This window comes from Balaenoptera borealis (assembly GCF_965194805.1).
Source record: "Balaenoptera borealis genome assembly, chromosome: 18".
Classification (NCBI taxonomy): domain Eukaryota; kingdom Metazoa; phylum Chordata; class Mammalia; order Artiodactyla; family Balaenopteridae; genus Balaenoptera; species Balaenoptera borealis.
In genome coordinates, this window is record NC_138877.1 from 78,663,600 (window position 1) to 78,686,228 (window position 22,629).

Here is a 22,629-nt window from a genome sequence, read left to right on the forward strand (position 1 = left end):
GACGAGCTCGAGGAAAGGGGCCCCGACAGGCTCCCGGCCCAGCTCCCAGGCCGGACGAGCAGGCCCTGGAGAGTCAGCACAGGGCCCATGCGGCTCCCCTGAGAGCAGGACGTGGCCCAGGCCGGGCCCAGAGTTACCAGGGGGGCGGCCCAGCCCAGCCTGGGTCTGGGCAAGGAGCAGGAGGTCACCCTGCCTGACCTTGTCATGAAGAAGCTACTGTTTCCAGCTCCTTTCCTGCAAGAAACTTGGAGTTTTGAGGCACCTACCAAGGACAGCATCCTTTGGGTGGTGGGGTGTCGAAGGGTCTGTGACAGGTGGGGACGTGCGGTCACCCCACACTGCTGGGTTCCCCCGGCTGCCCGTTCCTTTTACGCCTGTCGGGCCGCCGGTGCCCGCGGGAGCTGCTCCCACACAGGCTTGAACCAAGCGCTCCTGACGCAGCCCCAAGTCAGGTCCGTCTCCTCGTCCAGACAGAGCCGTCCGCAGGTGACCTTCAAGGGCTTCCCAGCTCGTTTATCCTAACGCGGGCACAGGGCAGGTGGAAAACTGAGAATGTCAGGAGGAGGAGGGGGTGTCAGCAGGCAAAACGCGGTGAGGCAGCTACACTTGACAATGCACTTCACAAACCGGCCGAGATGACAAAACATAAATATTTTTCCGCCTACGCTCACTGGCTGGCCGGCACAATGGCTGCATTATAACTGGGGACAGACACAGAATGAGAAGAGTATTTTTAACAAAGTGCTTGCACGAGCAGCTGCACCCGTTCGTAATGACTCGTTGCCGTCGCGTCCAAGGAGGCCTGTACTTTTGTTTGCTGCGTTTACGGAGGTCAGCACACTGGGAAGCCATTGTCATCACAGCACGGCCCTCTTTCCGCCTTTTCCCGTATTGTTCTAAGCCGCGGGCCGCAGATGAGCCGATTGGTATGCAGATTGTCCATCATTAAAACTGTTTGAAAATCAGCGTCGTCACTGCTTTAGTGCTGGAACTTGAGCGTCTGCAGGCGCCACCTGAACGCTCTGTGTGCCCCGAGGGGAAGGTGGCCCTGCCCCGCCGGTCCCTGGGGGCGGCTGTCTGCTCTCTGCTCCCCCCAGGGGCTGGAGGAAGAGGCTGACCTTGACCTTGAATGGAGGCCGTGGAGCCGGATACCCAGCTCTAAGAAAAGTGGGAGGAGCCCTGGGTGGTGCTGCCGGGGGACCGACACTCAGAGTCACCGCCCACTTCCCGGCCCGCGAGGCCGGTTCAGGTCGGCAAGGCCGGGGAGGCCGGCGGCCAGGAGCCCAGGGGCCCCACGGAGGACTGGCTTCCGGCGGTCAGCTCCCCCAGGGGCCTCGGACCACCCGGATCGGTCGCTTACGGAGGAGGAGCCGGCGGGGCCAGTGTCTCTGCCCGCCCCCCGCCCCCCAGAGAGGCACAGGGCAGGGGGCCGTGACGGTCTCCCTTCCTGCACGTCACATCCGCAGCCCCCAGACGCGCTCGTGGCCGGCACCGGTCCTACGGGAGCAGCGTGGGCTTTGTGCGGAAGGACGTGCGGGTCCCCCCTCACCCGCCCGGCGCTCCTTGCCCCCCCGAGGGGCGGCGCCCGTGAGCGGCCCGTCCTCACCCCTCCCTCCTGACGAGCCCCCGCGTCCCAGGAGCCCCGTGCAGGGCCCCTCCCCTCGAGCAGGTGGTCGGCCCCGCAAAAGCCAGGCCGCTGACAGAGAAGTCGGTGCAAACTCAGGGAACGTTGTTAAACTATTGGGGCTTTTATCCTCCCCTCCAGGTCCAACTACTGAAATGAGAACCAGTTCAAAAAGTCAGGAGGATATTCCCGGAGTATTTGGTAAGGAGCCTCCCTTACCGCACATCGGGGGTCCGTGCCTGGAGGGGGCGGGTGACCGTCGGGGGGTGTGTCCCAGATAAGCTGGTGCAGTCGCGCAAGGCGGAGCCAGGTGACTTGGTCTGAGGCTAGGATCGCGTTCCCACGGCCCCGCGCGGGCGGGGGCTGCGGCACAGTGAGACCCCCTTAGGATGTTACTGGTGAGGCCGCGCAGCTCCGGGGCCGCCCGCTGGTCAGGCGAACTCTCGGGGAGAATCCGGCTCCACCAGGTCAGGGGGCGGCTGGGACGAGCACTCACACTTGCCTGGGGGGTCTGACAGTTACTGTAGCGGAGAATTACAGTCCCGACACCCGCACCCGCCCCGTCCGGGCGGCCCACCACCCAGAGCCCCAGACAACCTTCGGGAAAAGGTCAGATGCAATGGAGTCACCGGGATTTCTGAGGATTTTCTGGGCTCAGCAAGCTAACCCTGCAGGGGAACTGCGGCCCCTGCCCTGCCCTCACCTCCTCCCAGGTAGAAAGTGGAGAGCCTTAGAAGTGAAAACTCCTTGTGTCTGGAAATAAGCCAAGGCGACCCTCATGAGAACCGCAGAGGTGCGGATTCAGAACTCGCTGTGCAGGGTCACCCACCGGCACCGGCGTGTGGCAGAGACTCCGGCAGGTGGGGAGGGGAGAGCTCATGGTGGGAAAGGGGGTTCAGGGGTGTCCCGGGGGAGGTGCTGGGGGGACAGCTCAGGGGTGTCCTGGGGGAGGTGCTGGGGGGACAGCTCAGGGGTGTCCTGGGGGAGGTGTTGGGGGGACAGCTCAGGGGTGTCCTGGGGGAGGTGCTGGGGGGACAGCTCAGGGGTGTCCTGGGGGAGGTGCTGGGGGGACAGCTCAGGGGTGTCCTGGGGGAGGTGCTGGGGGGGACAGCTCAGGGGTGTCCTGGGGGAGGTGCTGGGGGGACAGCTCAGGGGTGTCCTGGGGGAGGTGCTGGGGGGGACAGCTCAGGGGTGTCCTGGGGGAGGTGTTGGGGGGACAGCTCAGGGGTGTCCTGGGGGAGGTGCTGGGGGGACAGCTCAGGGGTGTCCTGGGGGAGGGGCTGACCAGAAGCGGGTCCCGTGTGATGGGTTAGGGGAGCACGTCTGACTCTCTCGCGTCCTGAGTTGGAAGCAGGGAGGAGCACGGGAAGCCGTCCGTCACTGATCAGGCCCGGCCGCCAGGGGGGCGCCGATCCCTGCGGGCGGGTGTTTGGCCTCCGGGACTGTTGCTGGGGGCGGCGTCAGCTTCCTGCAGGTGTGACGTCTGGGCGCCAGCTGGCTGCCCCACAGGGCGCTCACACGTGGGCCAGAGTGTTTTCTGTGCTATGTAGGTCAGGTCGTTGTCCGTTTGCACGTGCAATGTCTCATTTCTCAAAAAGGAAAATTTTAAGTAGAAAAAGGACAAGGTTTAAAAGCACAGAGCTTTCTCACCTTGCACACCTGGTCGGCTCATGTCTACCTGAGGGTTTTTCCAGCTACGATTATACGCACAACATACAGAGGCGTGGAAGTTTCCGGCAGCTTTTGGTTTCGGTTTGCCCACCTTTGGGGCGTCCCCAGCCCCCAGTCCTGAGGGTGACTTCGGCCCCTCTCACCCGAGGTTATCCCTGCCCGCCAGCAGGGAGTGTGTGTGTCCTGCTGCAGCTGGGCTGTCACCACCCGCTCCGGGGACCTCTCAGGATGCCTGCAGGTCACGGCGCGGGGGGTCCCCAGAGGCCACCCCAGCGTGCTGCGCGTCACACTGACCCCAGGAGGCCGAGCCCTGTCCCCTGCCTGGCCGCCGCGCCAGCCCCGGGTCGGGCCCTGTGACAGCTGGAGGGCTGTGAACCGGGGAACCAGCCGACAGCTTCAACTCGCTGGGACTGAGGGGCTCCCGGGACTTGGGACTTTCATGCTGAACCAGGAAAATCAGGGCTCGAGTGAATACAAACCCAGCGCGGGGATGGCCGGTCACATGACCCCCGGGCTCACAGCTGGGGCTCAGCGCTGCCGTGTATTCATTTAGCCTCAACCCCATCCCAGTCTATGTTAAGTGCTTCCTACGTGCCCTGCTTCATTTGAACCTCATAAAAATCCCGATGAGATAAGCACAGACCCCATTTTACAGACGTGAAGACCCGAGGTTCAAGAGAAACGTGTGTAAGAGCACAGCCAGTGAAAGCAGAACCAGAGTGTGGTCCGGGGCTGCCCGACGCACAGCCCAGGACGCCCATGTTAGCAGCTCCCTGGCAGAGGTCAGAGGGTGTACAGGAAGGAAACCCTGCCGCACGAGGTAGAAATCAGGGAAGATGCTCGTGCCGGCCTGCCGGGGGACAGCTAGAGGGGGAAGTCTCAGAGAGGGGACAGAACGGCAGCAGGGGCAGGAAGGAGACTTACGACGACGCCCGGGCCGGGTTTCCAGCATCGTGTCTCTGGGGGCATGTTTCTTGTCCAGGGTACCTGGATAATCTCAGGTTTTCAGAAGTCATTTAGGGAGGCGGTGGTCTCCCCCCGAGACAAGGTTCTTCAGAAACCAGGTCCGTCTCCACGGAGCTCCTTGAGTCCCTGTGTCCAGTCCTGCATTCACCACCTGCCTTAGGTCTGCGTAGAGCGGAAGGGTGTAGGTCTTGCATCGCTGGTTTAACTGTCCTTGTGTGCTTTTCCCAAGATGAAATTCTAGTCCAAGAGATGTTGGAGCCAAATAAATCAGCGTTGTCGAAAATGCAAAAGAGTGGAAGAGCGTTATCAACAAGATTATTCAAGGAAAAAAGCAAGTACACATTTTTTAAAGCCTAATTGCATGTGTTCCTAGAGGTCTGTGGTATATATGCACAATCCCATCGTGGTAGCATTCTTTGAGGCTAGCTACTTCTGGGGCAAAAGCAGATGGAGAAGTGGATGAAATAGTAGTCCCAAACATCTGCTATAATCTTCCTGAGACTGGGGAGGTCACACCTAGACAGGCAGAGACAAGTTCGTTTATCCTGGCTGGTCTCTGGGTGCACATGCAAGAAAGGCCTTGTGCTTGGGATGCAGGTGGGGTTTAGCCACTGCAGGAACCCGGGGCGCACAGAAATAGGAGCTTCTGACCACCCAGCACGTTTGATGCTCACCTAAACCTTCTGAGAGCAGGGCGGTGACTACAACCCCACCCGACGGGATAAAACTAAGGCCTGGAAGAGGACTGGCCCAAGGCCCCAGAGCTAGTAGTGAACAAAACAATGTGCTTTCCCAAACTGCAGCTTCATGTGGTCCAAATGCGTACAGATGAGTAAAATAGCACCCTGAGACCCAAGACGGAACATTTGGTTGACCCTCGCTAAGGAGAGAGCCACGTGGCAGAAATCTGCCGCGCGTGAAAATGCATTCAGCAGCAGGGAAGTTCAGCATTTTCTTGAAATTTTACATCCAGATGTAAGTTCCAATTCCTAGCGTTAGCTCATGGAACATCTGCCAAACAGCTGGGTTCAAGGAGGTCAGATGATGCCTGACTGTTTACATACTAAGTTGCCAGAGCACATTTTCAGTAGAAGTTGAAAATTGTGTTAGCATCCCAAGCTAATGTTTTAAAGTACAGTATGGATCGAAACGTTCACGGGAGTGTACATTTATGTTTTCCATCATTTTTTTCCATGCTCTTCATCAAAGATGCTGGTCTTGATGAGAACTATCAAGTTGGTGGTCCTGAGGGTTACCATGAGCTCTCAGATACTTCATCATTATCTCCGGACCCTGAGGACAAAATTCTCAATAAAGGTAAATGCAGCCTGGCAGGTCCCAGCCCGAGCTCAGACGAGGTGGGAGGACGGGAGGATGTAGGCAGAGATGCCTCCTTCATGGGGGATGAACAGCGTGGTTGGAGGGTTGGAGAGCGATGCTGCTTCCGCCACCGTGACACCCTGGTCAGGCAGATTTCCCGCCTCCTGGGGACGGAGAAGACAAGAGCTGACTCAAAGACACATTCCCGGGCCCATCGAACGTCTCTGCAGGTGGCGCCTGGGAATCTGCATTTCAGCCCATTCCCCAAACAGTCTTTCCAGTGAGCCGGCGGGCATCTGGTGTTTGGAAGATTGAACAGGAATAGGGCTGCAGTTACAGTTAATATTTCTAACACCTCTGGGTGCGTCCCACACATTGACCTGAGCAAATTGCCCAATGGCCGGTGTGGTGTTTGCTGAATGGCAATTTTGTATTTCTATCATCCTTCTCTGCTTATTAATTGGGATTCTGGTTTAAGGAAGAGCTTGCCCTTTATAAATATGTATGTATGTGCATTTTTAAATGTTTATTCATATCCATTCGCACTCATAAATATTTATTCTACCGATTTTAGCACGTTAATGTCATTATTTTCTTTTCCAAATTGCCCCAAATTTGCTTTGGGAAATCCTTCCATTTGGTTCTTCTTTCCTTTTAATGCCTCATCCCTTTGGAGCACTTCCTTACTTTCTGGCACCACAAGATGTCCTGGGCCTCCTGTATTGCACCTGCCCCAGCCTAATAATCTGGTTTCTTTTACTGGAGAACTGAACTTAGAAACCAAAGGTGGGTGCCAGGTAAATTCAGTGGAATAGCATTGCTTCCAGTCTCTCTCGGCAGACAGAGCTGGAAAACATATGAAGACACACAAACACACATGCAGATGCAGACTCAGACACATGCACACACAGACACAGATGCGCACATGCACGCAGACACGCACAGACACCTCTGTGCTGACTTCTCGGTCTCCCTCCCTGCTTTCTTTGTTTCTCTGTATAAACCATGAGTTCACACTGGCACCTCTGGTTCCACTCCAGTATCAATTTCAGGGGCTCTTCTCGAAGCTCCTTCTCGGTACCACTTTGTTAGGAACCTGGCTCCCACTTTCCACACAGATTTAATTGTTTGCTTAGTCCTGGAGTTTAGAATTGCTATCCCCACCCCTGAGAAAATCCAATCACCCCACAAGAGAACAATATTTTTCATCGGTCCTTTCATCTCTAAGTGTCATTGTTTTCTGGTGTCGCCAGGGCCGTCCTCCCTGCCCACCGGGCACCCTGCATGTGGCTCATTTCTAATACATAAGGCTCCTTGTTACTGTTTGCTTTCCCTTGTCGGTCCCCTCATCCTGTTAATTATAAATACTTATTTACATTTGACTCTGTGAAGCATCACCATGGTTTTGAAAGTCACACTCTAGAAAAAGGAACACACAAAGCTTCCCCTAGCCCATCATCCCACCTGTAGAGGGGACCAGTCTCCTTAGTTCCATCTTCCTGTGTCTCCTTTTGCACAAATGAGGAGATGAGGGATATTCGTGTATCCCTCCTTTATTGCATGAGGGGTACACACCATAAATCTCCTCTAGTCTTTTTTTCCACTTAACAATGAAAACTGAAAATCACTCCACATTAGTTAATATAGATCTCCCTCTATTTTTCACAGCTGCAAAATGTTCCACAACGTGTGTGAACCATACTTAGCGCCCTGCTATCTGTGTACAGTCTTTTCACTTGGTTCCAACCTTCTGCAGTTATAAACACTACTGCAATGAACAGCCTGGAGCATAAATACTTTCCTATTGTTGGAGATGTATCTCCAGGGTAAATTCTTAGAACTGGGATGGCGGGATCAAAAAATGAGTGACTATGTAATCTGAATAGTCAGATAATGCCTGATTCTGTATTTACACAATAACTTTCCAAAATGCTTTCCAATAAAATTTGCAAATAACAGGAGTGTTTCAACCTAGCCTTTTAAAATAAAGTGTGAGCCAAAATGTTCATAAGTATGTAATCAAGGAAATGCTCCCCCATTTTTTCCATGTTCTTCATCCAAGAACCCAAAATTGATGAGAGTTACCAAGTCGGTGGTCCCGAGGTTTACCATGAATCACAGCTCTCCTTTGGCCTTGAAGACAGGTCTCGCAACAATGGTAAATGTAACATGGTGACTCCCCCGGCTGGTATCCCGCGTGCAGTGGAGGGACGGGGCGTGGGCATCGAGCGTGGCTGGCACCGCAGCCTCACCGTCAGTGTGTGCTCACACTTGTAAATTATCACCAATCTGATGGGGGCGGAGGGTGTTTGTGTCTTGCTTAATTTGCAGTTTTCTAATTATGAGCGAGTTTGAACATCTCATACTTTAAAGGCCATTTTTTTCATCATTTCAAAATCTTTCCTTTTATCCTTTCCCTTCAGTCTTTTCTCAAGGCTTATTTTTAAAATATAGTTGGAAACATACAATATAAATTCTATATCTTGCTTCTTTATGTAATATGATAATGATTTTCTTTCTTTCTTCCAGTTTTATTGAGATAGAATTGATACACAGCACTGTGTAAGTTTAAGGTGTACAGCATGATGATCTGATTTACATACATCATGAAATAATGATCACAATAAGTTCACTGAACATCATCTCATTTAGATACAAAATTAAAGAAATAGGAAAAAATAATTTTCCTTGTGATGAGGACTCAGGATTTATTCTCTTCACAACTTTCATATATAACATGCAGCAGGGTTAATTACATTTATCATGTTGTACATTACATCCCTAGTACTAATTTATCTTATGACTGAAAGTTTTTACCATTTGACCACCTTCACCCCATTCCCCTCCTCCTGAGCCCTAGTAACCACAGATCTGATCTCTTTATCTATGAGTTTGTTTGCTGGTTTTTGAACTATGATTGACCTACAATGCTACGTTAGTTCCTGTTACACAACACAGTGAATCAATATTTCTCTACATTTCAAAATGATCACCGCAGTAAGTCTAGTTATGATCTGTCACCACACAAAGGTATTACATAATCGTTGACTATATTCCCCACACTGTACATTTCATACCTATTACTCATTTAGTTTGCAACTGGAAGTTTCTACCTCTTAATCTTCCTCACCTATTTCTTTTTTCTTATTATTGAAGTATAGTTGATTTACAATGTTGTGTTAGTTTATGGTGTACAGCAAAGTGATTCGTTTAGATAGATAGATAGATATACATATATATATATATATTCTTTTTCAGATTCTTTTCCATTATAGGTTATTACAAGATATTGAATACAGTTCCCTGTGCTATACAGTAGGTCCTTGTTGTTTATCTATTTTATATACAGTGGTGTGTATCTGTTAATCACAAACTCCTTATTTATCCCTCCCCCTCCCTTTCCCCTTTGTTAACCATAAGTTTGTTTTCTATGTCTGGGAGTCTGTTTCTGTTCTGTAAATAAGTATCATTTTTTTAGATTCCACATATAAGTGATATCATATGATATTTTTCTCTGTCTGACTTACTTCACTTAGTATGATAATTTCTAGGTCCATCCATTTTGCTGCAAATGGCATTATTTCATTCTGTTTAATGGCTGAGTAGTATTCCATTGTATATATGTACCACATCTTCTTTATCCATTCCTCTGTCAGTGGACATTCAGGTTGCTTCCATGTCTTGGCTATTGTCAATAGTGCTGCAATGAATATAGGGGTGCATGTGTCTTCTCAAATTAGAGTTTTCTCCGAATATATGCCCAGGTGTGAGATTGCTGGATCATTTGGTAGCTCTATTTTTAGTTTTTTAAGGAACCTCCATACTATTCTCCACAGTGGCTGCTGTAATATTTTTAACCCTTTGGATTTGAATGCCTCTAGGTTGGCAATGCTTCTACAGGTAGCCATCATCCTCAATAATGCCTGCTGGCATTCATGTAAAGTAAGTGCCCAGGAGAAGCAAGGATCTAGGTGTTTAAATCCTGACAGTGAGAGAATGTTCTAATTTCATTCTTTTCCATGTAGCTGTCCAGTTTTCCCAGCACCACTTATTAAAGACACTGTCTTTTCTCCATTGTGTATTCTTGCCTGCTTTGTTGTAGATCAATTGACCATAGGTGTGAGGGTTTATTTCTGGGCTCTGTCCTCTCTCCCATTGATCTATGTGCCTGTTTTCATGCCAATACCACGATGCTTTGATTACTGTAGCTTTGTAGTATAGTCTGAAGTCTGGGAGGATTATGCCTCCAGCTTTGTTCTTTTTCCTCAGGATTGCTTTGGCAATTCTGGGTCTTTTGTAGTTCCATATAAATTTTAGGGTTATTTGTTCTAGTTCTGTGAAAAAACGTCATGGGTAATTTGGTAGGGATTGAGTTAAATCTGTAGATTGCTTTGGGTAGTATGGCCATTTTAACTATATTAATTCTTCCAATCCAAGAGCATGGGATATCTTTCCATTTCTTTGAATCAGCTTCAGTTTCCTTTATCAATGTTTCATAGTGCTCAACATATGTCTTTCACCTCCTTTCCTTTATTTTCAATCATTCAGCATCACTTTAAGTATACAGCATACTACATATACTTGGATCTTGCTTTCTAAGGAGTATTGCAAAAAAAAAAAATTAATGCATGCGTTAAGCCTACATACACTGTAAAAGCCTAAGAGTTTCACACTGATAGAATTTTGTTTTAAAACAAACTGACAACTATGGGGTAAATCCAAACAAGGATTCCTGGGTAAAACAACAATCACGAAGCAATTCCTGCCTCATCATGATCATGCAGCCGTGAGTGCTGGTGACCCCTCTGCAGGTGCTGGTCGCCCCCCAGCCTCAAACAGGCGTTCCTCCTCCCCAGCCAAATCATCCAGGCAAGTTTCACTGCCTCTGCGTGATGAGGAGTTGGTGGGAAATACTCCCCCATCTCCACCGCCACCACATTGATACTTGTCCAGTCTTTTTCACTGCACGAATGTAATGTTTCCTATTTCCTGATCAGGCATTGATTCCCCCTCCTTTTGCTCTGCAGGCGTCCATGTTTGATTTTGCAGGTCATCTAGGATGATGGGATACCAGGGCCAGGAGGGGTCGGGATGACCCACCAGGACCTGCTAGTTTCCGGGAAAGAATGGATTGGCAGAAGGGTTACACAGCCAGTCAGTGGCTGGTGACATCCTCTTAGAGGTTCAGCCCATTTAATTGAAGGGAAACGGCGTCGTGAAGGCCAAACCTGCAGGGTAGGTGTCTGCAGACTCTGAATGAATGAACGGGCAGGTGAATGACGGAAGTGTCCCAGCTGGAAGGGAACACTGAGCCCTGGAGCTCATCTGAGCAGAGGACCGGCTTCTACAGGCATGTGTTTCATTAACACGGAGAAAAGGTGAAGTCCCATCGTGATCTAGTAACTTCACAAGCAGCTCAGATGCAACTTGACAGAGTTTCTGCTGTGGCAGAAGGGGCGGGTTCTGGGGTCCGCAGGCAAACCCACCGAGGGCCTTGCCGAGGTGCTCACTCACTGTCCTGTCGGGATCCGGCCAGGAAACTGTGCCAGAGAGAGACCCTGTGGTCACGGAGGAATTGGGCTGGAAAAACTGGGGAAAAAGTTAAAGGAATACTCCTCCGTGTTCACTGAAGGCAAAGGGCAAAGATAAAGTCTGGCAGAAACAGAGGGAAGATCAGACAACGGCACGGCTATAGCTGGAGAGGAACCCGTCTCATTGCTGGGGGGTTAGGACACGGCTGGTCCCTTCAGCCCCACCTGGTGGGCTGACACCTTTCCACGGGAAGGTGGGGGGCTCCACCAGGCCAGTGGTTCCCAAGCCACTGAGTGGGTCCTGAAATCAATTCATTGGGTTGGCACCAACATCTAGAAGAGGAAAACAATAAAAACCATGTGTGTGTTGATGAAACTTTTGTTTCGAGAGACAGGAGGTGGTCACTGGTCACGGTACAAAGCGCCTTCCTAGCTGTCTGGGAAGATTCAAAGACTGTGAAAGGGCTTCCCTGGTGGCGCAGTGGTTGACAATCTGCCCGCCAATGCAGGGGACACGGGTTCAAGCCCTGGTCTGGGAAGATCCCACATGCCACGGAGCAACTGGGCCCGTGAGCCACAATTACTGAGCCTGCGCGTCTGGAGCCTGTGCTCCGCAGCAAGAGAGGCCGCGATAGTGAGAGGCTCGCGCACCGCGATGAAGAGTGGCCCCCGCTTGCCGCAACGAGAGAGGAGTCCTCGCACGGAAACGAAGACCCAACACAGCCATAAATAAATAAATAAATAAATAAATAAAATTAAAAAAAAAAAAAAAGACTGTGAAAGCCACAGCTTCGGGGGATGCGCTCACCCTTCTGTGAGTCTGAGATCTGGGCCACGTGTGCATCACGACTCTCCTCGCTGCCCTGGTCTGGAGCCAGGACCCACCTCCTGCTGGGGGGCCCGCGGGCACATTCTGTCTACCCTGGGGCCCCCCTTCCCAGGCAGATGTCGGTGCTTGAGGGAGCTGCTTGCTTTCAGCTTCTCATCCTGAGGGAGAATGAGGCCCATCGCCGGCACCTGCGGCCTGTCCATCCGCCTGGGTCCGGGACAAAATACCGCAGATCCGGCGCCGAAACACCAGGAACCACCCACCTGTCGGCTATGCAGGCAGAGTCCAGACCAAGTGGGGCTGGGCCCTTAATCTGCTCCGTGCCCCCCGACCCCGGTTCTGGTGGTTTGCACAGTCCTCGGCTTGTAGAGACATCACTCCATCTCTGCCCCCGCCGTCACCCAGCCTCCGTCCCTGTGCACGTCTGTGTCTGCGGCTAAATTTCCCGTTTTCATAAGGACACCAGTCATGTTTTTGGATCAGGGCTGCCTTGCTCCAGTGGGACCTCACCTTCACTAGTCCCGTCTGCAACGACCCCATTCTAACTAGGTCACACTCAGAGGCACTGGGGTCAGGACCCCAACACGTGAACTTCAGGGCGAACCCTGACCCCACCTGCCAGCAAAGACCTTCCAGCCAGCGCCCAGGAAATTCTCAAGCCAAGGGGAGTTTCCCCGCTGAATGTTGACTGCCTTTTCTACAGAATAAAAATAAATACTTTGCCAGTTTATTCTGAGTACGAAGTGGAGTGAGGCTTTGGGAGCCTTGTCTTCTCTCCTGTGTTATTTCCTCCCGTGATGCCTGGTCCCAGGCACGTGGGGATGGCGCCCATGTCTCGCAAAAGGGGCTTCCCGGGCTGCTCAGGACAGAGCCGCCGGGACAACTGGAAGGCGGTTTGGGGGTCGAGCCCATTCAGACATCAAGTCCAGCCCCGAGCACAGCCCTCCGAAGAGGCTGTGGCCAGGGGGGGAAGCCACGACTCAGATTCTCCCACGTGTGAGCCTCGACTGACGTGTGCCCAGCTTGCCCGTGGGCCACACCAAGAGCGTTTGCTTTTCTCGTCTGTGGGCTCAGAGTTTGTCTCTGCCTTGAGCCTGGTTGTCCTGGGCAGGAACGTGGGCAGAAATTCACCCAGCGCGGGATTGCCAGGAACGGAAGTAATAGGAATCAGCCTGGTAATGACGACGACGTGCGCGTGCCTTTCAGCGCCTCCTCCCGAGAGACGCAGCCCCACAAATCCGTGGGTCCCGTGACCGCCCTCGGGCCACGTGCGGACGGGCCTGGCGTGGCCCCGTGCGTCCCCTCATGCTGTCTTCCCGCAGCTCACGGGTGGGCATGTGTGCCCTCTGCGGAACAGGAAGTTGTTTAAGACGCAGGCTGGCAGCAGCCCTGACCGCTCTGGAACGAGGCCACTGGCGCTGTCTTCTCTGTTCTAGAACAGTGCAGCAGGAGAAAGCAGCTCCCAGAGGCCGCTCCGTGGGAACTCAGAAATGCAGACTGAGAGCGGGGCTCTTAACGAGCTGGAAGCGTCGCCACGGAGAACGACGCGGCGCTGTCTGCCCTCCGAGTGCGTGTTCACTGTGGCGCTCCTGTCCGTCCTGAAGCCGGCAACCAGTGCCCCCCGCCTGCCCCTCGTGACACCGAGGGGACCCCGAGCCCTGGCGCCCCACCGAGATCGGCTCCCCCGGAGCAGGCAGGATCCATCCCCCAGGTCTTGTGGGCAGATTGATCTAGAACTTTCTCCCGTTGCCAAAGATGAAATCACCTCCGCGAAAGTGCTCCTACCCTTCCGCCTCACGGGAGGCTGGCTGGACTCTCAGCACTGATTTAAGCGCGAGAGGGACTTCTGTTCCCGCGTCATCAAGACCCCAGCGTTTGCAGCGATTCGTCTGAACCAGGTTAGAGGTCAACCCCATATTCTTTGTAGACAAATGATCACCTAGAAGACAGTCGTCATACGTGTCTCTGTTTGGGGGACTTGGGAGCCTCAAAATTGGAAAGAATGAGTCGATTGTAACGCCTCCTGGGGACCACGTGGTAGGCTGAGCCGTTGGAAATCCCTGTTTGTGCAGATCAAACATGGTCCAATACCCACAGCGTCACTGGTCCCACCCGGTCCCTGGTGCCTTCCAGGCCCCTGCCCCAGGTGGGGCTCCCGCCCCTCTGGGTCCCCGCAGGGAGGCGCGCCCTCCTCTCTCCATCCTCGGTCCCCCGGGCGCCCACGCTCTGCTGAGCAGATGCCGGGCCTCCTGCCCCTGTCACCACAGGCAGAGCCTCCCCTTTGCTCAACGGCCTCCCCTCCAGACAGACGCACAACTCCCAGCACACAGGCTGCCTCACACCCACTGGGGGTGCGTTCATTTCTTCCACGAGCGGAGCGATCCCACGTTTCCCAGACTCACTGTTTGGGGCTACCCTGAACCCACCACTGATCCCCCAGAGACACAAACGTACAGGCCTTGTAACATCGTCCTCATGAGCCAGACCTCGGAGTCACGAGGCAGAGAGGTTCTAAAGGAGGGCTCCCAGGGGTGACTCTGTGACGTGGACTTCAGGCTCCGCAGCAGGGGAGCTGCTCTCACTCCCCTTCCTGGGCTGCAAGAGGTTCCTCACCACAAGGGGCGTGGTGCCACTGACCATGTAATATCACCTTTCCCTGACGTTGACCATTTTAGCCTAGTCTTAGATTCTTATTGGTATCTGTCATACTCCAGAGGAATCCAACCTACCCTCCTTTATCTTTCTCTGCTGAACAGGAGCTGAAATGGAAAAGTTTCTGTGGGACGTGGGGAGGCGTGGGAACCAGTGCAGGGTAGAAGCCAAGAGCTGGTCAGATCCTGGCTCTGCCTCTTATTAGCTGTGCAACCTTGGTTAAGTTACTTCACCTCTCTGAACCTGTTTCATCGTCTGTAAGCTATGGAGTTACTGTGAGGATTAAACGAATGGACAAAGGTAAACAACTTGGGGCAGACAGAGTCTGGTTCATAAGAAATGTCAGGCATTATTACAAGACTTTTTGGGTTTTATTAAGGTATAATTTACATACAGTGAAATCCATCCTTTTTACCGTCCAGTCCTGCAAGTTTTGACAAATACATAGGGTCATGTCGCCATTGCAACGAACAAGACAGAACAGGTCCGTCACCCCAAATTCCACGCCTCCGTGTAGTCAATTCCTTCCACCACCCCCAGCCCTAAAAAGGACGGACCTGTTTCCTGTGCCTCTAGCGTTGCCCTTTCCGGAATGCCGTACACGCGGTGTCGTTCGCTGTGTAGACCATGAGTCTGGTTTCCTCCGTCAGCAAATTGCCATGTCGTGTGCGTATCCGCCATCGCCTCCTTGATGCTCCGCTGGAACCACCGTTTGTTTATTCCTCACCAGCGGAATGACATCCGACCTGTTTCCAGGTTTGGTAACTACAAATAAAGCCACTGTAACCATCTGCATAGTAGTTTTAGGGCGAATACAGATTTTCATTTCACTTAGGTAAATATCTAGAGATATGGTATAACTATGTTTTACTTTATAAGAAACTGTCAAAACAGATTTTTTTTTTTTTTTTTTTTGCAATTGACTAGAAGGGTTGAGTTGCCCTGGGTCCTCCTCAACATTTGATATATTCTATTGTTTAACCAATCTAATGAGCCTGCAGTGGTATGTTATTGTACTGTTAACTTGCATTTCCCTAGTAACTAGTAATGTTGAGCGTCTTGTCCTGTTTATTTGCCATCTGTGTATCTTCTTTGGTCAGATGTCTGTTCAAATATTTTGCCCGTGATTTATTAGTTTGTTTCCTTATGATTGCGTTTTGAGAGGTATTTGTACATTTTGGATACAAGTCCTTCACCAGATATGTGATTGGACAATATTTTCTACCAGTCTGTGGTTTGCTTTTTCATTTGCATAACATTGTTTTTCAAAGATCAGAAATTCTTAATATTGATCAAGTCCAATTTATCAATTTTCATTTTATGGATCATGCTTTTGGTGTCAAATATCAGAAATCTTTGCCTAACTCGAAGTCACAAATATTTTCTATGTTCTTTTCTAGACATTTTACAGTTGTAGATTTTACACTTAGGACTATGATTTATGTTGAGTTAATCTGTGTCCATGATGAAAGGTATAGATACTTTGTTTTGGTTTGATTTCTTGCATACTGATACTCCATTGTTTCAACACCATTTGTTAGACAAACTCAGCTTTCTCTGTTGAGTTGCTTTTGCTGACACTTTGCTCTTTGAATTGCCAGATGGTGACAATCAGTTGATCACATATGTGTGGGTCTATTTCTGGATTCTTTCTTTTGTCCCACTGACATAAGATCTATTCTTTTTCAGATATCACATTGTGTTGGTCACTGTATGTTTACAACAAGATTTGAAATCAGGTAGCATGAATCCTCCCACTTTGGTCTTGATTTTCTAAATTGATTTAGCTATTCTGGTTCCTTTGTCTTCCCATATAAATTTAAGAAACCGCTTGTTAATTTCAACCAAAAAAATTGGGTGGGATTTTGATTGGGATTGCTACAGATCTGTAGATCACTTTGCAAGAAGCTGACATCTTGACATATCCAGTCTTCTGACCTTGCAATGACTTCATCTCTTTAGGTCTCCTGTGACTCCCCTCATCAGCAACAAAACCCTGCATAATTAGATTATACATAAATATTTCCTATTTCTTGGTGCTACTACAAATGGTACTTATTTTAATTTCCAATTGTCTGTTTCTAGCATATCGAAATGTGATTGTTTCACACACTGACTCTGTAACCCACCACCCTGATCAACCTGCCTTCAGTTCCAGCAGTCTTCCTGTGGATTCTTCAGGATTTTCTACAAAATTATATTATCTGTGAACAGTTTTGTTTTTCCTTTCCAATATATACACCTTCTATTTATTTTTCTTGCCTTATTTCACCAGTTCCAATACAATGTTGAATGTTAAATAGGAGTGGTTAGAACAGACATCCTTTCGTAACTTAGAGTGAAAACATTAAGGATGCTTTTACTAAAGCTGATGTTAGTTGTGGGCATTTAATAGAATCCTTTTATCAGGTTGAAGAAGTTACCTTCTTTCTACTCCTAGTTCGCTGAGCGTTTTGATCACGAATGGATGTTGAAATTTGACAAAGTTTTTTTCTGTATCTATTGCAGACATAGTGAACTTTTTGGTAAAAAGTCAGAGAGTAAATACTTTAGTCTTTGAGGGCAATATGGTCCCTGTTGTAACGACTTAACTCTGCCATTGTAGCACAGAAGCAGCCAGAGACAGTACATAAAAGAATGGGTGTGGCTGTATGTCAATAAAACTTTATTTACGAAAACAGGTGTTGATCCTATATCTTATGGCCTATAAGCCATCGTTTGCCAACCCTGATCTTTTGAAATCATCAGCTGGGTTTTTTTAATCCTGTTCATATGATGAGTCACATGTGATTGATTTTGAGTGCTGAACCAGTCCTGTATTCCCAGGATAAACCCATTTGGTCATGACATAGTTTCTTTTCTATATTTTTGAGATTCAATTTGCTAAAATTTACTTAACAATTTTTGCATCTATGTTCACGAGTGATATTGGCCTCTGGTTTTTTCTCCTTCTGATGTTTTTGTCTAGTTTTGGTTTCAAGGTAATAATGGCCTCCTAGAATGAGTTGAGAAGTGTTCCCTCTTCTTGATATGTCTCTATGAAATGGAAATTATTTCTACCTAAAATGTCTGGTGTATACACACACACACACACACACACACACACACATCTCTGGAATTCTCTTCCGACCCCATCTTTGAACTCCAGCTGCTTTGGCCTCTCCCTGCCCCCAACCCCATCTCCTCCGCACACTGAGACCGCTGGGCTGGGCTGTGTCCCCCATCACTGCCTGGCCTGGAAAGTCTCCAGGCAGTAAACTGGAGGGACCATAGGGAACCCTTCATTAGTTTCCCCTCTCAGGGGTTTCTATCCTTTGCTGCCTGTCTGGTGTACGTGAAATCATTATTTCATATACATATTTTTTCTAGTTTTTAAATTAACTTGGGAGGATAAATCTGGTCCTTGTTATTCCATCTTTTCCAGTCATGAAAATTCAAATAGTAGATTATACTGATGTGGTTCCATTGGGAATCCTGTAGCTATGACAATCTCTGCATTTTAACCCAGAGAGAAGATTCAGGTGGCCTGGAAAGAGCAGAGGCCAGAGACCCTAGCCCCCTGGGTTCTTTCCCAGCTAGGTCACCTGCGGCCCCAGTGACCTTAGGCAAAACCTGCCTCTCTGGGGTCTCACCTGTAAAAGGAAAGTAAACATCATTCCCGAGCTTCGTCAGGTGCATTGATGGTCAAATGGAACCCCACCTGCATAGGGACCATGCGAATGTTGTCATGATATGTGCTCCCTTGGGACTCCCAACTGCACAAATAAGCAAATTTAAAAGATGTAAATTTTTATATTTATTGATGAATTGTATGATTTTCCATAAATTCCCAGCCTGAATTATCTGCCAAAATTTCCTATACAATTTCCTCTTAAAAATACAGATGTGGTTTTAAATATTCAGTGAGAGGATGATGTTGGTAATAATCTCTACGATGTAGAAAATCCCTGGAAGGACAACACACAGGGAGGGCATGACAGCTGCGGCTCCAAGAGGAAACTAGAGCCAATGATTGGAATGGCCTGACTTATCATGGACAGACTTTTTCAATTTAAAAATTGTACCATTAAAAATACAAATGTGGTACTTAAATAAAATTTAGCTTAGTATTTTTAAAGCCTGAGGCATCTTGAAGGACACTGGAACTGCAGACATCTTCCCTTCCTTGTTGCCAGCCCAGCCAGCTCTGCCTCTGTGATTTCCGGGGTGTCTGAAAAGTCCTCTTGGTCCCCGGCACTGTCCCCGACATCCTGACTGTGCCTAGACGCCCGGTTTAGACTTGGGGCTCTGTTGAGATTGAAGTGTCCCATGGGATAGATATAATTTTATGCCATAATCATTACTTTCCTATTAACATTAGCTTTAACAAAAGATTCATTCACTCACTCAGTAACTATCTACTGAGCATCTGCTCAGAACAAGGGGTTCTTTTCCAACAACCTACGGAGTAGCCAACAACTAGTTATTTCTCATGGGTTCAACAAATACAAACGTCTAAACCTGAAGGTTTTTCTTAAGTGTTCCAGGCTGTACTTACATGGAGTTTTGGGAAAACCGAACGGAGGCAGGTCTTCTTGGTGAGCTTTGTGAGTAGGGCGGGTGGGAAGGGCAGCTTCCTGCAGGGGAGGTCGTCCCCCGACAGCAGGGACCCTCATGGGCAAAAGCTGCCTGAAGTGGCCCCCACCCCTCATGCTGCTCCCTTTCCTTGGCAGCGGGACCAGTGAGTCCCACACAATCATGCGTTCGAAGGGGTGAACAGGAGGCAGGGTGGAGAATCGCCCTTTTGAGGGGTGAAGCGTCTTATAAAATGTGTGTCCAGGACCAAGGACAGCAGCCAAGCGGTCAGGGGCATCGTCCGTAGAAGGAAGCAGTGCCCCCATGCGCGGCAGACGACACAGATGACGCTAGCGTGTGCTCAGAGCGAGGAGAGGCGCGCGGGAGGCATGACGACGTGGCCCCCACCCCGCGCCCGAGTGCCCCGCACGCACTCTCGGCTCTGGGCCCCTGCAAGGAAGGATGTTTCGACAGCCTCACCCGAGGCCATGTCACGTCACGTGCTCTGCGAAATACTGCTTTCGCAGAGCTCGTGGTTGTCTAAAGTTGAAAAGATGTTTGGAATCCTGCCTTAACTCTTCACCAAAGCTTGATCGCTATACTTATTTTTCCTCCAGGAAAGAAGAACTCAGAAAATGATCAACATGCGAAACAATCGGTTCTGGACACAGTCCTTCAAAATACTGGAAAATCTCCAGGTAAATGGGAACAACAGTTTGGCTCTAGTAAGGATTCTTCCCTGGTGAGAAGGGACGTAAGGCGTCCACTCAAGGGCCCCGCGTGCCCTGAGAGCAGCTCCGGAGGAGCAGGTGGTGCCGTCCCGGGGGGACCAGCGTGGGCGCACGGGGGTCTCCTGGCCCAGCACGTGCACGTTGCAGGAGTCCCGGGCCACCTGCGGGTGTCCCCTCCCTTCCCGCTGGACCGAGTGAGGCCGTGCCTCTTTCCCAGGAATAACGGGGACGCGGGGCCCCGTGACACAGTCACGTGCGGCGGTCTCCTGCCCCCGTGACCGGGCCCAGGGAGGTCCCGCGCGGCCTGGGATGCGCCCTCCTCTGCAGGCGCCCCCCCCACCCCGCCTGGGACCCCGCTTCCCCCCCCCCAAGGCCTCCTCACCGCTGACGTCGGTCCCCGCATTCCCCCGCGCCTTCTGCCCTGGGCCCACGCCTGTCACCGGGACCTTCCTCTGAGCCTCTTCCCTCGGCTGGCCTCCTGTCCTCCCGGCCTCGCCGAGGTAGACTTGGCAGCCGCGTGGAGGCTCCAGGCAACTCCTCCAGCGCACCTGTCACCCGCGTTCGGCCTCACCTGACGAGCCCCGAGCACCTGCCTCACGCCGGGCACTGTCTCAGTTCCCGGCATTTACCGCCTCCAGCCCCGACCCAGGGCCCCGCCCTCTCCGAGCGCACGTCCCAGGCCCTCGGGGAGGCTCAGGGGGCCTCAGCGGCCCAGCCTGGGGGAGCTTCTGGGTCCTGACACTTCCTACCGGCTGCTCCTCCGGGCCCCCATCATCCTCATACGGCAGGGCCTCCATCCAGTCCTTGGCTCAACGCCCCCGAGGACGGGCTTCCAGGCTCGGCACCGGGACTTCCCAGGGGTTCAAGGTGTCGTCAGGCACAGGCCCAGCTGCTCTAAAGTGGGGCCTCCCCGCCTTGGACTTTGGGGCCGGAGCTGGTCCGGGGGCTCCCCCCACCTCCCTGCCGGCTCCGCCCCGACCTTGGCCAAGGCCTCTTCTTCCTCCAGAGCTGCCGGCTCCCTCCCCTCCTCGCTCGCTGACCATCTCCCCTCAACCCACGCTCCCCACTTTCCCTCCGTGCAAACACATCCGGGTCGCCTGGGGTTCTGTCCTGCTTCTTTAACATCCTCTGAGCCCGACCGGGGTGACGCCCAGCACTTTAAACTCAGAACTCCCGGCCGGCCTCCGTCCCCCGCTGGACGCCCGCCTCTCCCGTCTCCTTCCCGCCTCACGGCTCCCCGCTTGCTGTCCACAGGCCAGGGGCCCTTGGAGGGGTTTCAGGCGTCTCCAGACGGGACCCCACGGGAGGTTCTGAAATGCAGGCTCACAGCAGTGCGTGGAACTCCTAGAATTTCTCAAGGAAATCTCTCTCCGAACAGGAAACTCCTTCCAGTAAGTGGAAGAGGAGGAGCGGGGCCCAGGAGAGTCGCGGAGAGCCGTCGGGAGGCCGTCCGCCCTGAGGGAGCCCCCAGAGCAGCAAGTCCAGACTGCGCGAGAGCCCCCCCATCCTTAGCAATAAAGCGGATATGTGCACACACAGACGTAGTACTGTTAACCGCTCTGCAGGCAGAAGGTTGTTCTGTTCACGTGACCTTAAGTAGAGGTCGTTTACTTAAACGTTAAGCTAGAGGGTATGTGCTTTTCTTTTTGTTTCTGTTTTGGTAAAGAAACAAGGAACCAAAAATAATTCCATTTGAAAGGAAGAGCATTGAAATGTTCCTCTTTTCTAACAGGATAAGGTTTGAGATCCTCTGAGAATTCTGTCTGTGAAGAACTAGAGCCTGAAGGCCTGAACGGCAGCCCTCCGAACTCCCCTTCTCAGGCAGCAAAGTGCACACGCGTGTACAACATGCACGCAGACACACACACAGACGTGCGCGCACGCACGATGCCATCGTGTCCTCGCGTTTGCCGGGCTGGGGAAATGCAGCCTGGGTCTCTCTGGTGTGGGAGATGAAGCCGTGCTCCAAGTGGGGTTTCCGACCTATAGTGCTTTCTTGGCGGGGCGACTAGAGCACAGCTTTTGGCAGGTTTTTTAAATCCAAACCCATTCTGACTGTGGGCAGGTTGTACCTCTGCCTGACTCGTGGAAAGAGTTCCTTAGGACAAAGTGGGGTTGTCCCATTTCTCCAGAAAGGCGGGTCTGGAGAAGGTCGTGAATCCTGCCTTAGAAGTAACCATGGAGAGAGAACTTCTGTTCCGAGGTGCACACTTGGCAATGGATTGGTGTTGGTTCTAAAACCCCACTTTTTTTTTAATAAATTTTTTTTAATTTATTTATTTTTGGCTGCATTGGGTCTTTGTTGCTGCGTGCGGGGCTACTCTTCGTTGCAGTGCGCAGGCTTCTCATTGTGGTGGCTTCTCTTGTTGCGGAGCACAGGCTCTAGGCGCGCGGGCTTCAGTAGTTGTGGTGTGTGGGCTCAGTAGTTGTGGCTCGCGGGCTTCAGTAGTTGTGGTGTGCGGGCTCAGTAGTTGTGGCTCACGGGCTCTAGAGCACAGGCTCAGTAGTTGTGGTGCACGGGCTTAGTTGCTCCGTGGCATGTGGGATCTTCCCAGACCAGGGCTGGAACCCGTGTCCCCTGCATTGGCAGGCGGATTCTTAACCACTGCACCACCAGGGAAGTCCCTAAAACCCTGCTTTTAAAGGCAGCTGGAGATTAGATCAAACTAAACCATCTTATTTGTAATTGCCGGCTGTGTGCTCTTCTCAGGACAGACAAAACCCTTCTCACGTTCCCTGATGTCACCAAGA

The 22,629-nt window shown here is 51.3% G+C and overlaps 1 protein-coding gene across 1 annotated transcript; it reads left to right on the forward strand.

Moving 5' to 3' along the window:
* Positions 1 to 221: 221 nt before the first annotated feature.
* Positions 222 to 22,127, forward strand: SPACA7 (sperm acrosome associated 7). The gene is made up of 7 exons (XM_082365854.1): positions 222 to 926; positions 1,766 to 1,825; positions 4,491 to 4,592; positions 5,471 to 5,578; positions 7,644 to 7,739; positions 19,765 to 19,845; positions 21,257 to 22,127. The coding sequence occupies exons 1-7, from the start codon at positions 719 to 721 to the stop codon at positions 21,271 to 21,273; spliced, it is 672 nt and encodes a 223-aa protein (XP_082221980.1). The 5' UTR covers positions 222 to 718; the 3' UTR covers positions 21,274 to 22,127.
* The last annotated feature ends 502 nt before the right edge of the window (positions 22,128 to 22,629 follow it).

What these genes read in the sequence shown, in the direction of transcription:
- SPACA7 (XM_082365854.1), top strand. Translation starts at nt 719, where the DNA reads ATGAGAAGAGTATTTTTAACAAAGTGCTTGCACGAGCAGCTGCACCCG. An exon ending in GGCCGCAGATGAGCCGATTG is followed by an intron (nt 927 to 1,765) that starts GTATGCAGATTG and finishes CCTCCCCTCCAG; the next exon opens with GTCCAACTACTGAAATGAGA. An exon ending in GGATATTCCCGGAGTATTTG is followed by an intron (nt 1,826 to 4,490) that starts GTAAGGAGCCTC and finishes GCTTTTCCCAAG; the next exon opens with ATGAAATTCTAGTCCAAGAG.